General features: G+C 39.7%; 1 protein-coding gene across 1 annotated transcript in view; it reads left to right on the forward strand.

Annotated features, from left to right (window-relative positions):
* The window catches only part of si:dkey-12j5.1 (probable assembly chaperone of rpl4), a 28,377-nt gene extending 13,487 nt beyond the window's left edge, over positions 1–14,890 (forward strand). Inside the window, exons 9-11 of the mRNA XM_044117702.1 lie at positions 729–782; positions 6,847–6,996; positions 14,626–14,890. Coding sequence (XP_043973637.1) covers positions 729–782; positions 6,847–6,996; positions 14,626–14,796 — 375 coding nt within the window. The 3' untranslated portion in view covers positions 14,797–14,890. The remainder of the gene's footprint in view (positions 1–728; positions 783–6,846; positions 6,997–14,625) is intronic.
* Positions 14,891–16,422: the final 1,532 nt, after the last annotated feature.

The raw sequence follows: 16,422 nt of genomic DNA on the forward strand, positions 1-16,422 counted from the left end.
AACCTGAAGTTGACAAAAATCAATATATCATCACCTGGGGCCTTACACACACACACACAAAGAGACTCACAAAGGCAGCACAAACCACAGGTTCCACATGGAGAGAGACGGAGCTAAACAAACATGCTGCCTACTTTAGTTGAGCTCTGATTTCTGTAATGGAAACTTCCCACAGACAACGCTCCAACAAAGGTCAGCTAACATTTGGCTCCTTTGAGACCTCAGCCCGCCTCTCCAGGACACTACAGAGAGTGACTCAGACAAACACCCTGAAAGTGATGTGGAATATGGACAACGTGTCAAGTTGATCTTTAGATTTATTTGGGCCTCTTGCTCTATGAGGTGAAGGGAGGGTATGAGTAGGTTGTCAGTAAAATGATTAAAAGGGCCATTGGAAACAGTGTCTGCAGTGATTATTGACTGTGCGATAAGCACTCATGAGTGTGTATATTGACTGCCGTGTCTGTTGTCTTGTTGGTATTGATGACATTGTGAATGGGGACGCTGACCCCTTAGATACTTATCAGACCCTCTGATCACTGTCATTGATTGAGCTGCCTGGAAGATGCACAACAACGCCAACAGCAATGTTACTGTTTACTGCAAATTTATTTAAAGCCATTGCTCACAGTACATTTAGCTTATTTCTCTATAGAATGAGCATTTGTATGTACAAGAGTTTTTTTCTTTATTCTGTTTCATTATCTTATTTTCTCTTTCTTTATTAGATGGCAGTAGATGTATTGGAGGGTCTTCTGGAAGAAGATGATGAAGTTGTTCAGGTAAATAATACATTGACTTTATGAAATAAGTAAATAAGACATGCTTAAGGGAATTTAAGTCATGTACAGTACTGTGTAAGGGTTTTGAGTCATCAAGTAATCATCTATATAGTTTTTGTGCAAGACTTTCTTAATACATTCTATCCACTTTCCTGCTGCTGGTGTTTTTGCAGTTTCTATGTTTAAATCCATAGATCTTGTGATCATAAAGTCTTAATTTATCTTTTTACTTTAGCCTCTTTTCTCACTTGGTTTTTCCACTGGTATTTTTTTTTTTAGTTAGGCTAAATAACTCCAACCTAGGAATCATTCAGACACAAAAGACTCTCAGACAACCTGACAAAAGAAGCTATTTTAAATCAGATATTTAGGAACTTTGACTCTGTCATAATGAATTGACTTTATGTTCTCAAGTGCCACCTATTATTCAGCCTGCAAGACAAATACCAGGTACACCAAAAATGATCATCAAGCCCGCAAAAAAGGCTTCATAGTTCACAGTTCTCCTGACTAAAATGCTATTATTTAATGAGCTGCAAGAGCTCAACCAGTCAAAGCTTTTGTCAGATTTAAATAATTTTTTGGTGCAAAAATGAAAAGTAACTTGCCCTCACTTCAAGAACTCTGACAATTAATTTTTAAGGTTCAGGTGGTTAAAATCACTCTAATGGAACATGTCTGTCTCTTATGATTGCTGAGCAAGCTGGTTGATAAAAAAAAACAAAGTATGTTTGTGTTTTATTACTTGTCAATCCAATGGATTAAAATACCCATTTTTATCAGTTTTACTGCAAACTGTTGTCTAATTATCATGATGCAGTGCCCATTTCTGTATCCTCACTGGAGAAGGTGAAAGGCTCAGTTCTTTCAGCTGAGGTGTTGTTTGTGGCTAAAAGTATCAACATTTCCACTTGTATTGTAATCTCAAAAGACTTTACTCTCAGAATTATTGTCATCTTTATATTAGCAGGGTTTTGTAGAATTAGATGTGGTTCCAAAAAGATGACTCAAATAAGATTTATTATCAATGTTCACAAAACAAACATTTTACATTAATAGTGGCTCATACTGTAATAAAGTACCAGTTGTATTTCTGTTTGCTTAACAGAACTGAACTGGGAACTGAAAGGGATTATTTCAGTATCCAGTAATGTTATCTTAGTTAGCCATTGCCAGAGATTTTGAGAGTGACAATTACTTCAGTTTATGAGAAATGTTGCTGCTTCACCATTACCTAGTCTTAGACTTAGATTTGCTTCTAGGTTATATTGCCATTTAATAATAAACCTTTAGAAGTTTCACACGCTTTTATTGATAAATACATCAATTTTAAGCAAAGCTTCTGTATTCACAATATCAGCAATTCTTTTTGACGGTTTCTGCAATTGATCCATAATGCCACTTTGGATGAAAACCTCTGGGCCAAATCCTGGCACATGGTGAACTATTCTTGTGCTACAAGTGCTTCAAATCACTTTCTTTTTTTTTTTTGGTCCAGTCACTTTTTGAGGAATGACTATAGGCTTTTATTGGGGTTAAGATCTATACTGTTGTCTTGCTAGTAACCAGAAATGTCCTTGACTGGGTCCCTGGGCCACTTAGTTATCACTTTTGCTTTGTGATGCAGTTCTCCGACTTTCTTTGAAAATCATGGTTTATCACCAAATTGGATAAGGATCCATATCCAGATGATTCCTCGATAATAATGGACGGCGTATATTTATGAGAATGTGGTGCATCAGTTTGTTTATAGAAAATAAGTTAGAGCCAGGAGGAGGGTCTTAGCATTGTCAATCATGCACATGTACGCACTGCTCACATCCTCCCTTTGCTCTCTGCTGCCACAGCTCCTTCCTTACAGTGCCGTCAATGTACCAGCTAGTAAACATGGCCACCAATGACAGAGGATAAACAGTTTTTCTGTAACAGTAAGTTGTTTCTCCGCCCTTAGCACAGCTGCATTGAACTGGCATTCTTGAGCTATGCTCAAGATTGAGGAAGCACATACACAAGCATTTTGAACAGTGCTAAGACCCGCCTCCTGGCTGTGATTGGTTTTTTATGAGCATGCGTGTTGCATTTCTCTACAGGGAGGAGGCAGAGGAGCTTTATGATTTATATATTTTTTATTGTGCATCTGTCTCACACTGTACTGTCAGGATATACTGACAGTTTTATAAAAGTTAACTGCTGCAACTTTAAAGCAAAAGACTGGCAATATAAAACTTGTGGAAATTTTTCCCATACTGCCCAACGTATTGCTGGTTCAAGTGGAGGAACTGAATGTATCAAAGGTATGGGAAAGACAGACAATTACACTGCAATTTAGAACAATTTGTGCCCCCGTGTCTGAAAACTAGGCCTCAGACGAAGTTCCAGGGTCTTTCAGAGAGACATAAAAGCAGGACCCAATCATACATGTTACTGCACAAAGGGACAGTGGAAAAGGAACAGCTTGTTATATAGCATCCAGCTATGAGGCCTCATTTACTATTGTAGGGAGGAAAATGGCAACTTTAAACTTCAGAGGATCAATGGAAGAGAAATCGTACAAACCAAGAGCAGGCTGTTACAGGCAGGGTCTGTATATATATTAAAAATATATCTATTTTTCTGAATTTTTGTGGATTTCTTGACAGGCACAGGATTATTGCAATTACCAATCTGATAAAAAATAAAAATAATTATGATTAGATTTAGTCATTTGGTTCATACCATATCATAACTTGTAGGAAAAATATGAACAAAAGCATAAAACAAGGTCTGATTGGTTTTATTGAAAAACAAAAATATAAGCAGGTATTAATGTCACACCTTATTATAATAAATTATGGCCATATCAGGGTGAAAGATAAATGTGCATCCAGTGGTATTAGACTCCTGTGTATTGAAGATTAAATTTGAGTCTTTCACTTTCCCAAGATTGAGATTAAATTTAGAATGCTGAAAATGATCATATTGAAATATAAATAAACTAAAATAGGCCTCTTATCAGTTATGAGTAGAATTTTAAAGGAAAATAGTTTAGCTCTATCTTTTGAAATTGTTGATTCAACTGAGCCAATCGGTGACTGGAATTGAGGTCATTTGATGTGAGCAATATGCACACACAGATACAGACGTATTGCTGCAAACTGTGTCATGAAACTTGGGGAAAAAATTAAGAGACATTTCTATAAAAAATAAATCTTGACGGAAAGAAAAAGGACTTGATTTATGGTTCCAGTTAGCGTATTTCATGACAGTGAGGGCTGCACAGTGGAGCAGTTGGTAGAACTGTTGCCTTGCAGCAAAAGGTCCTGGGTTCGATTCCTGGCTCTGGGTTTTTCTGCATGGGGCTTGCATGTGTGGGTTCTCTCCAGGTACTCCAGCTTCCTCCCACAGTCCAAAAATGTGACTGTCAGGTTAATTGGTCTCTCTAAATTCTCCTTAGGTGTGTGTGTGTGCAGGGTTGTTTGTCCTGTTTTTTTTTTTTTTTTCCCTTCGATGGACAGGGTACCCACAAGAGGCAGCCTTATTAAAGACATCAACTTCTGTTAATTTTTATACATACAGTGAATAATAATCCATAATTTAGGTATGCCAATTTATAACCAAGACCGTAAGCATTCTTATATTGGAGTTGGCACCTATTCCATGGTGGCATAAATAGCTGTATTTTTAGTGGTTCAGTAAAAAGTATGTGCCAGTCTGCTCTAAAAATCCCCTGTCAGTAGCAGAAAATGGGAGTTTGTCGCTTAGCGTTACATAGAAGAGCACTCTTCCTCTCTCTTTTTTTTCCCTCCCTGCCCTCCACCCTCAGGCTCAGCCTCCCACACAAACCCCTCCACAGCCAGATTGAGAGCAGCCATCGGGGGGCTGAACTTTTAAACTCACTCCTGAGATCGTTGATGTAAGCGGACCTCCACCCAGCCACACAAACAAACAAAATCACTGGTCCAAATGGTCAGTTTTCTTTTTCTGTTCATTTTACAGACAAGAAATGACAAGACAAGAAATGCATAAGGGAGACATATTTAAACAAGGCACAACTCACAACCCTCGTCATCTCGCTTCCTTCCTTGTGTCAATTCCTCCTCTGTGCAGCTGATAAGTGTTGAGCTCTCACATCTGCCTGCTTGCACTCTTGCATCTCAAAGCTTGGAACCCTACTTACATAACATTAAGTCTGCACAAACAACCGAGCTGGTACTTTGCCAATCTTGTTTCAAAGGTATTCGCTTGATTCATGATCGCTTTGTTCTTCCCTTGGTGGCGCCATATGGGAGCTAAGATGCGGCTTGACTTTGAAATTATGACAGAGCCTGCGATTTGATTGACACAGTCAGGATTCCTTCTAATATGTGTGCTTTTGTGCGAAGTCGTAGCTGAGAGGAATAGATTTCTTTAAGTTCTTAATTAGCTCGCTTTTCAGTCATTTTTGTTTCCTCCTTGAATCTCGTGGTGGACAATCTGTCACAAAAAATGTAAAAATTTCACATTTTTTAAGATAACTAATGTTGAATTAGGAATTTAATTTAAACATCATTTATTCCAATGATATTCTCACGCTTTTTGCTGATTTGCATTCGAAATAAATACCACAGTAAGGAACAACACCAGAGTCCTATTTTTGTATCGTTGCTGCGGTTGTGATAAGCACAGCTGCAGGGGGCAGGGGTAGCCTCCTACTCAGCCTGCTGGGCGACAATTCTGGATTCAGCGTGCCATGCCACGATGTGTTTGTTAGCTAAATGGTTGATTTGTCAAAGGTGCTGTGTCTCCCACTGCCGCTACCCTCAATGAATAATGAATAAAGCTAATATTTGTTTCTTGGTGCTTGAAGAATAGTGGGTGGGTGATCTTTGGCCTCAGATGAGAGGCGCGCACACACCTCCGAGTTCGGAGTGAGTTAGATGAGTTTGGAGTGAGTTAGACGTGATTGTTTTTAAAGATGGAAGGCTTGGTGCATCTCAGTTGATGCGATTATCCAGAGGCAAGAAGCATGACGATTGGAAGTAAAGAAAACTCGATGATTTCGGAGCAGATACTTGGAGTTAAAATATTCACCTCTGTTTGAACTTTTTGATTTATAGCATTATCCCTTCTTTTTTCCCCCTTCTTTTTTTTCTCTATCTACTGATATTTGGGGTGGTCAACAAGTGCAATGGTGAACACATTGTTGTTTCTTTTAATGTTTGCTGCTCAGGTGTGATACATATCCTAAGCTTCAGAATCTGATTTCTGAGGAAAGTACAAAAACAGCATGTGCTCCTGTTGTTTTGGCATCATCTGCTTGTTTGTTTCTTTTTTTTTTTTTCTTCTCCCCTCCAGGGGGTCTTTTTGTGGGCTCTAGTGTCCCTGATATGAAAGTAGGCTGACAGGAAAGGGGGAAGGAGAGGGGGAAGACATGCGGCAAATGCCAGCGGGTCCGGGAATCGAACCCGCGACGGCCGCGTCAAGGACTCAAAGCCTCCAAATGTGGGTTGCACTATCCCCTACGCCACCACAGCACGCCCCATCTCCTGCTTGTTTCTGCCTCTGTGTCAGTTAAATATTTCAGGACACAGAAACCCAAATTACTCTGATACAAGCAACATGTACAATCATTATGTACTTTATTAGATACACCTGCTCAAGTGCATTTTACCACAATGCCATACTCTTTTACTTTTAGGTTGGCAAAAGTCCTCAATGATGCATTTTTCCCCCATTGGGGGAAGGATGGATAAAATGTCCATCCTTAGCTCAAATAACCCTTTGTTGAAACGTCTGAACACCTGGAACAATAGCAGCTGCAGCAGAAGGTGACTTCAGGTTAATCTCCTGTAATCTAAGAAGAGTAATGATTGTACAGTAACACATTTTAATAAAGTTCCCTGGTACAAAGAGCCTTAGTTGCTGCAGCTGCAGCTTTCAGTCAGATAATTGTGTGCATACAATAAAAAAAATGTATCCTTCCTGTCATGTGTCATCAGTTCGGAAATCCCTCTCTCTTAATGCAGAAATCTAACTGAAATTAAGAGCGCTTACTTTTTGCTACTGAAGTCTCTCCAACTTACCCTTCTCGATCTGTATCTCTTAGGTTTGGTATCTGTCCGGCTGGGTGTGCTACCTCCAGTGGGAAAAAGCAAAACAACACCAAGAAAGAGAAGGAAGTGAGGCAATGGAGGAGAATGAGGAGTTGAAGGCTTTACAGGAAGCTGCAAGGTCATACCTGACTAATGCTAAAAAGGTAATTTTGTCGAAAAAAGAAAAATCAGCAACATCATTCTCTTTGTTCAATTTTAATAAAGTAATATCTCAATGTTTTGTAACTTAAGGTTTTGAGTCAATAGACTATGTTAACTCAATGTCAATGTAAACGTGCTCGTAGGAGAAAAACCAACAGATCAAAAGCCAAACAAATCATAATTCCTAAGATATCAATAAAAAATATCTCCAAATATGAAATTGAATACATTTTTGTATCATGTTTATTCTTAAACATATGCTGATACACTTCCCTATAAGCCTGTATGGTGCGTCAACATTGGTATGAACTGAGTGCAGTTTCTCCCCCCATTATGTGCATCAACAGTGAGTGCAGATAGTTAACGTCTAGTAAGCTGCCACAATAGTTTATTCTCCAAAGACTTGGTTCTTGTCAGAGAAATAGCTTATGCAGCACCATGAACATCAGCCCATTCTCACTAAGCTTCATTGTTGCATCAGAAATAGCTGTGCAGAATCTCAAAGATGTTAAAGTTTTCACCCGGCTCCCTTCGCCACCCCCCTCCCTCTTTCCCACAAACAGACACACACACAAACCAAGTGATGTGTCTCATTTATTCTGTCATTCTGTCAGGGAGTAATACCTCTGTGGACCAGTGATTCATGTTAGTCTAAAATCCAATAGCCTTGTAAATCAGGCAGCCTGAGCTAAAGGATGGCAGGCCCCACCTACTATTTTTTTCTCTTACTCCCTCCACCCCCATTGCCTCCTGTTATGCATCTTCTCTACTCATCTGCCACACCAAAATGTGCTCTTAGAAATGAGTAGTGGCAGGTTAGTGACAATACATTGATGTTTGTTCTCTCCGGACTGGCAGTATATTGACTTGACTGTCTCCTAAGTATCTTTAGACTGCGTCTTCAACTGAGACAGAGAGGCAGTAAGTTTGCAACAGGCAAGAGGGCGAGAGCATGGGAATCTTATGCATATTGATCATAGTTGCCAGCAATGGGGAGTATGAGGCGATTGGAAAAATGCAACAAGAAAAGGGATAAATTAAGTACTTAGCTAGCGAGATAGAAGGCAAAGAAAATAGGTTGAAAGTCTTGTGGAAAAATTGTGCGAGACGTGGGAGCGTGACGAATAAACAACATAGCAGTTTCTCTGCAGGGCGAGTAGAGCGAAAGAATAATGTGAACGGTAAAGCACAAAGACCTTGGAAAGGTGAGGTGGAATGTGCTCCCTCACAGCACATTCAATTCTGCAGCGTTGCATGTGTGCACGTCCGTCCATTGTTTAGATGCGATCTAGATTGAATCTGAGCTTTACTTCGAAGCCTCTGCTTGAGTTTTAATTATTGATGATATGTCTCTCTGCTAGTTAAAATGGGTTCCAACTTGGAAATGAGGCCCACAAAGCCCAGCGGCTGGTGTTGGCACCAGTCCACTTCTGTTCTGCTAGAACTTACAAGGAGTTTAAATTAGCCAGGGTCATAACTTACTTTATGACCCTGGTAAGTTAAGTGTGCAGGGGGGGCGTTGTGTGAGGCAGGCACATGCACATACAGAGTCTTGCAAAGGTACTCATACATACTGAACCTTTCCAGGTTTTGTCTTGTTTTAGCTAAAGTGTTTTATTGCAGTTTTATGAGATAAACCAGCAAATTATCGTATATTTATCAAATGGAAGGAAGTGATTGATTTCTTTTAAAAACAAATCTTAAAAGTGTGGTATGCACTCGTATTCACCACTAAATAAAATTTGGTGCCCCAAGGTTTTTTAGAAGACACCTAAAATATAAATCCATCATCTAAAAACAATGAAATGCATACCTCCAAATACATAACGATCACGTAGATTGACAATTGGACCAAGGAGAGCCATGTTAACTCTGGAACAGATGCAGAGATGCACAGTAGAAACTACCAACAACAGGATAAAAATTAGTTTTGCACTCTACAAATCTGGCCTTGAATAGAGACAAAATAAAAGTTGTTGTTGAATATGAGTCCAAACAAAAGCCCGTCAGATGAGATCAAAATAAATTTTTTTAGTCTATACTCATAATGCTAGGTGTGGAAGAAAATTAATGCAGCAAAAAATACCTGCTGGAGGCTGATAAATGGTGAGACTGTAGTTTAGCTTCATTTTATGCAGGACAGAAACTCAACAACTACAACCAAAGCTACAATTGTTTAGATCAGGGCTGCCCAAACTTTTTGAGAACAAGATCTACTTTTTCTCTCACCAGATGTATCTGGTGAGAGAAAATGTATTTAATGAGATGTATCTCATGACATGAAGACATAAAAATTGTAAATTAAACTCTATTGACTTATTTTATATGCGAATATACATCAGTTATAGCAGAAATAATAAAGTGATAGAAAACGTAACGCAGTTTCTTCCTCAGTGAGATTCTGACACTGGGAGAAAGTTACTGGTTTCTCAGTCACAAGCTGGTTGCAAACCTGAAGCCAGCAGATGTCGGTCAGTTATGGTGGATCTAAAATTTGGATTGATGACCTCAATACGAGAAGCTACAGACTGATAGGAGGAACCAAAGAGCTCTGTAAAGGTAAAGGCAAATCTTCTGAAGATGGAAACTAATTTATTTAATTTCACATAATTATCGCAGTAGAACCCATTTGTTTGTTAAAACTTAATGAAATATATTTGTGATATTGGATGTTTGTTGTGAATACTCACAAACAAACGAGGTCATTAGTCCGAGTTTGTTGTTTATTGAACGTTCAGAAACTATAGTTGTTGTAATACGCCATAGCTAAGGTAAAATACCGGTAACCCAAACAGGTGATCAACTCAAAACCACTCCTACCTTTTTACTCTCTCTCTGTCTGTTTTTTAAGCACAACTGTTGCCCTGGCAACCACCTGCGCCCCACAGGATGAACAAAGATTACGTTAAAACAATAGCATTCAGTCCTTTACGATATCAGGTTTCCAGCCTTGATATTTATTTCTCGATTATTAATAAGCCTCTCATTAACACAGCGATGGTTGAGTAGCTAATTTAAACTCCTGCTCTGCTCGTCAGTCGGTCTTTAAGTCGCTTTTTAGAATATCACAAAGTATAGACCTAAGTCCAGCCAAGCATGTGTGGTGCAACCTAAAATGTTGTTCACATCTGTTTTCTATCCAATGTAATGTTGGTTTATCTAGTTTGCAAGTGATGATCAAAAAAATGTAAACCAGGCAAAGCTGGTAGAGACATAGATTTGCTGCTGGGAGAGAAGCAAATGGTGGCTCTACAAATGATTAACTCACAATGTCTAAGTACAAATTCATTTAATACTTTTCAGATATTTGCTTATGAAATAAAAGGAAATCTTTTTTGTACAATTATTCAATAATTTCTATTACTTAAAATGCCAATACAATAGATTGAAGTTTGTAATTGTAACATGTAACTGTCTGCTCAAATTTGCTGAACTGTTTGTATTATTTAATTTCTGTGGGTTTTTTGCCAAATGCATCAGGTGCAAACCGCTTTGCAAAAGAGAACAATGGGGGAAAATTGATTGGAAAAAAAAAGAGTAGGAGATGACCAGCAGAGTGATTTGGAGAGCAAAAGAAGAGAGCGGGGGACCAGGAAAGGGAATGAATTAGACTTGGTGTGTGTTTTTGTGTGTGTGTGTGTGTGTGTTGATGCAGGGGGTGTGAATAGTGGGCCTGGGTAAAATCAATAGTAAACCGGACGTGAAATGGAATTCGAGATAGGGTGCGATTTGAGGAGGGATCTGCGGTGTATGCACACAGCGACAGTGTTATGTATGATTGTGTGAAGGCGTGGATGTGTGTGTGTGCGGCAAAGGAAGCTAGGGCAAAGAGAGGTCAAAAGCTTAGCCATTTGAAGTGGTTGAAAGGGTATCCCACGAGCACAGATTGTGGGCAGGGGGCTAGTCGTGTAATTTTAATGCTTTACCCCTACAAGGATATGACTGGCTGACCTGGGGTGTTAAGTTATGTGAGTCTGTGTGAGTTTTGCGGTCAACTCTCTGGAGATTTTCAGCGACATGCCCTGTTCACACTCCAGAAGCTCTAATCTGGCCCACTGTCACACCCTTGCCAGTGTAGAAGTGTTCATAAAGCAGTGAGATACAGCCGATAAGTTGGGAGGAAAAAAGGATGGTCTAATGACGAAATATTCAGACCTTAAGGAGTTCATTGAGAGGACTTGGCACTATTCTGCCAAAATGGTAGACGATTGTGTGCTCTTTGTATGAATATATAGATGAGAGCATGCAGAGACATCCGTCTCCTTGACTGCAAGGTCGTCTAAGGGGAGTGTAAGAGTGCAAAGCTGAAAAGGGGGAAAAAAAAGTGGACAAGAGAAATGCAGCTGTATTAGCAAATGAAATAAAAGAAAAGGTGAAATGAAAGAGGAAGTTAAGCATAGGTGTGGAGCAGAGGGCGAACAATGATGGTATGATTAGGCTTTTACCACATAATCAGCCTGTCTTTTATCTGCCATATGCTTGGTAGGCAATTTGAAGAAATTGCCTACCAGGCAGTGGAAGGAAAAGAGTACATTGTTGGACACAGGGTCGAATGGTGTGTAGCTTTTACACATTTATCTTCTTCATACTGGGTTATAATACAGATACAATACAGATCATTTATAATGGATCTAAAAAAAAAAGGGGAGAGAATTAAAAACATATCATTCACTCGTATTTTATGGTAAAGCCTATTTTAATTTTGAAAATAAGAAGAAAGTGACTGCAAGGGCATTCTAACCCACCATCTACCTACAGAGGTTACATTGTGTATCTAATTTTCTACAAACTTCTACAAACAAAAATGATTTCTTCAAAATTACTTAGTTGTCTTTTGAAAGTTGAACACAGCTGGGTTTCCCAACACTAAAATGATCCAAAACACACACCAAAACTGGTTTCCGAATAAGAAAATCAGGCTGGTATCTATTGTAATTCAATGCAAACCACAAACTACCAGTGGGGTTCAAGAAAAGAACATTTTGATCAATTTAAATTTATATCAATTCAACCACTTCTCCAGAACTTTATGGGACCAATATTAGTGAGAGCATATGAGAGATATGCCACTCTGCTTTTCATCTTGTATGTATAATTTCAACCTTGTGTGGGTAAAAGATAAATTCAGACCTGTTCATCAATTTAAAAAAGTCATTCAAGTTATGTTGCATTATCATCCTACCCTGGAAAAAATGGTTCAAAAGCATTAAATCAAAGCCCAAAGCTGACAAGAACTGTATCCTGAGGCAATATTTATTCCACAGAAGCTGCGACTTGTTAAAGCCAAAGTCGCTTCAAAATTCAGGAGCACATATCGACAGTGGTTGTGTTCGTGCATTCTTACCTGTACAACCGCATGAAACATGCGAGCAGTTATAGTAGTGGTCAGGTGCGCTTTGGTCCATGACTTTAAAGTGGAGCAAGAAAAAGCATGAAAAAGTTATACGATCACACACCCGCACACACTCTCCCTCTGTAGACGGCTCTCTGGGCCGTGAAAGTGAGAAGAGAAAAAAAACCTGGCTGCTCTAAATGAGAAATGCCTGTGTTTTGTCTTTTCATTTTTTCTTTTTTTTTTTTTTTGCGACAGCCATGCTGATCTAAGCAGCGCTCATTGTGGGATGCGTAAAGAATAGCTCCTGTTTGTTTTCCTCTCTCAAACCTTCACAAAGAATAATCGCGCCCCGTCCCGTAGACACAATGTGCTATTGATTTGCAGAAAATATCTACTACCTGCAGATAGAATTTCCAGGGAGCTTCTAGTGGCTTAGAAAGCAGACAAAGTTTGCAAATGTTCGCCTCTTGTATTTCATTATTGCTCAAATGAAGCTCACGTGAAATACGCCACTCTATTTTTTGCCCGAGGCTGCAACATGCAAGTATTCTCTGCTCTGAGCCAAGCCTACCGCCAACCCTATTGTAAAGCAAGCCTCTCTTTTTTTTTTTTTTTTTTTTTTTTGCAGGTATACATCTCTAGGCATTTGAAAGTGACAACGCTGTAATGGAAATCCCTTGGTTTGTGTGGCTGTGTGTGTGTGTGCAGCAGTGGTGTTCTGAAAGAGTCTGGCAGGGTCACCTCTCCCCCCTGGTATCTGTTTCTGTGCCTGGACCTGGGTCACGCTCTGCATCCCCGGAGCTCCGATCTGCAGAGACAGCATCCGCTTAAATTTACACACACACACACACAGAGCACACATTTTACCACTCCAAATGAGTTCCCATGGGACTGTGTGTCTCCTGTCAGGACCTGCTGTTGCTTAGAGACTGGTCCTGGGGCAAAGCAGTCACTCTCACTCACTCCCCTGGCCTCGTTACACTTTTACTAAGAATGATGGCGCTCGGCTGTGTATTGTCCATAAGCTTAAGTGAGTGTGTGCTCTGTGCTACACATTTTTTTAAAACTAAATAAGATTCCCTGCATTGAGCACAATCATCTTGCTTTTCCCATGTTTCTAGAAACGGTAGTTAAATTTAAATGGCTGCATTTGTTTTTCCATACTGTGAATGTGCATACAGAACCACAATCTCATCATCCAGCCCCTTTTTCGAGTTCAGTAATTACACACAAGAAGGCTATTTTACAGAGATAAATCTGCTGGCAGTTTTGAACAGCCCTGCATTTTGTTGTCTTTGTTTTGTTTTTTTCAAATCACATTTTACTGTCTTTGTGTGTGCACAGGAGTGCATGCGTCTCACAACAGCAAGAGGAAGAAAAATGGGAGATTTCTTCTGTCTCTTGAGCTGCTAAACTGTGTATCCAAATGTGCTAATTTGACACATGAAGGGCAAAAAGGCTTCAGCAAAGCTGAGGTAGCCAATGACGGATCACAGATTTGACTGGGTATTTCAAGTAGCCTAATGCTGAAATGCTTAAATCTAACTACTGAGCTGTACGGCACAGGTTGGTACGGTTTGGTACGCTAGTTTGTCCATTGCAATTATAAAAGCAGCCCATACGACTGACCTGTAATGCACACTTCCTGGCCCCCATTCAGTTGTAGGTCCATGGGGCAATGGTACAGTGTGATTAGGGCTGTTTCTGTAGGTTTTGTTCTGTTAAAGATTTGTGCAAAGAGGCTATTTCATAAACCGGTCCCTCCAGTTTTTCACGCAAAATCAACAGATCACCACTGCCTACTCCCACTTGCAGGTGGCAGTATTTCATACTTCTACAATACTGCTGCCTTAGCCTCACTAGATGTAAAGTTTCATGCTGTGTTCCAGCTTTCTCGGAGCTCAGGGGTCGGCTTGAGGTCACATCTCAATGTTGTTATGCAATGTTTGGTTTATTATTTTTAAAACTGATATCATCGTTACTAATAAAACCTCATTTTAATAGTACCATGGTTCCCCATTTGGAGAAACCATGGTATATTTTTATCATATCATATAAGAACTTCACACCAGAAAATGACTAGTCGATCCACTTCAGTATTTCAGCCTTTTTTATTTAGCCTTGATTTATCCAGGTAAACACTTTGAGAACCACTTTTCAATTACAAACATGACCACAAGGCTGCTGAAAATAATTGACTCATTAGATGCAGCCGTATGAAAACATTCCCTTTTTCTGCTCCACAGCAATTTCCATCCTTCAAGCACTGGCATTATCTGCTTTTGTCTCCCTGCAGCTGTACAGTAAGCTGCGATGCGACGACCAGCCGATGCTGGAGCATGCAGAACAGCTGCTGGGCGAACTGGGAGGAGAAATCGAGGAAGAAGACGAAGATCCAACCGTGGACGACGACTACGAACCTTGCAGTGACGATGAAGAGAAAGCAGAGGCCCCCATGGAGCACTGACTGCACCCCATCGTGTTTTCCTGGAGTTTTTGTGCCCTCTCCAACGTGCCTTTTTGTACTGGCTTTTCAAAGATTAAATTGATTTGCACAAACAGAGCGGTGTTAAAAATATACTCAATCTCTTTCAGTTAGTTGCTAAATGCTTTTGTCGAAATAAGTGCATACTTGAGTAATGCTTCCCCTAATCTTCTCGACAGATGCCGATGAAAGAAATTAGTTTTTAGAGGTTTAATTCTCACCAGCAGCCCTTGAATGCTTTACCTTTGCTGAACACCCACACAGTTTTGTACGAGCAGGAATGTACCGCACATACACAAAACAAAAACACAAAAGAAGCATGTTAATTACTCCATCCTTTTTTCCTCAGCACAACAAGCAGAACTGCCTTTCCCTCTAACCATTGTCAGAGAAGCCCAGTTATTAACACTTTATGCTATTTTTACATGCGCTGTGATTTTAATGCCCAGTGTTTATGTAAATGCTTGAATTTTTATGGTATCCAGTTTATGCTTCCTGCTTCTAATTTTTTTTTCTTCCTTTTTGGGGGGTTAAACTCAGTAACTGCCCTGCGACAGACTGGCGACCTGTCCAGGGTAAACCCCGCCTCTCGCCCTGAACGTAGCTGGAGATAGACACCAGCAACCCTCCTGATCCCTTTAGAAAATGGATGGATGGATGAACTCTGTAACTTAAGACAATAGAGTGAATCTGACATTAACTCTTGCCGAGTACATCTCTCACTCGCTCGCTCTGTTTCCGCTCGAGTGTTCAACGTGACTTGCATAACCGAGAAACGAGCAACTGACTTTTTAACACAAGTCTTCCCTTACCGCCCTTTTAATAGTCCCACAGTGTTAAGGACATAAAAGCCTGGGTCTGTGCATTGTGGCATACAATTATTTCCTACAGTGTCTGAAATATGTAGTGCAGCACCATGTAAAGGCTTAGTCCTATAAATATGTTTGCTATTTGTGGCCAAAGGTGTTTGAGAATGTCTTTGGCCCCAGCAGCTCTAAACCAAGTATTGACTGTGTACCAATTTACTCTTTCAGCACAGAGAAATGAGTCTGAAATGTTTTCAAATCTCTACCATAAGCTGTACAGCCACTTCTGACTTCAAATCAAAAAAAAAAAGAGAACAATTGCCTTTGCTCTAGTTAGACCTAAAATATATTGACTACACAATTTAATTAGTATCTCTTTAAACTCAAATTTAACAAGACTAGATTCGATTTTGATACAATTCTTGTCTTGACTATTTTGTACCTATGAAGCAATTCTGGTGCAAGAAAGCATTTCCAAACAATGCATTCAAGGCTTGAAGTTGTGACGTGACAAATGGAACGGAGAAACATTTCTTAGGCGCTGTGTGTATTTGGTCACTGGAGCTACAGCTTCAGAATGCTAAAAGAACAGTCACCTTATTATGTAAGGTAACATGAGACACTGCTCACAAAAATCCTGTTAAAAGGCTGTGAAAACTGATTCATAGAAGTATTAAAATGCAAACTATAAAATGTGTCAAGATTGATGAAACTGATCCACTTAAAATGTTACTGCACATTATAGTTCAGTGCACTGATGACTCTGGCAAAGAAATGGTTATTTAGTATTTATGGACAAACA

Source organism: Gambusia affinis, linkage group LG05 (genome assembly GCF_019740435.1).
Source record: "Gambusia affinis linkage group LG05, SWU_Gaff_1.0, whole genome shotgun sequence".
Lineage (NCBI taxonomy): Eukaryota > Metazoa > Chordata > Actinopteri > Cyprinodontiformes > Poeciliidae > Gambusia > Gambusia affinis.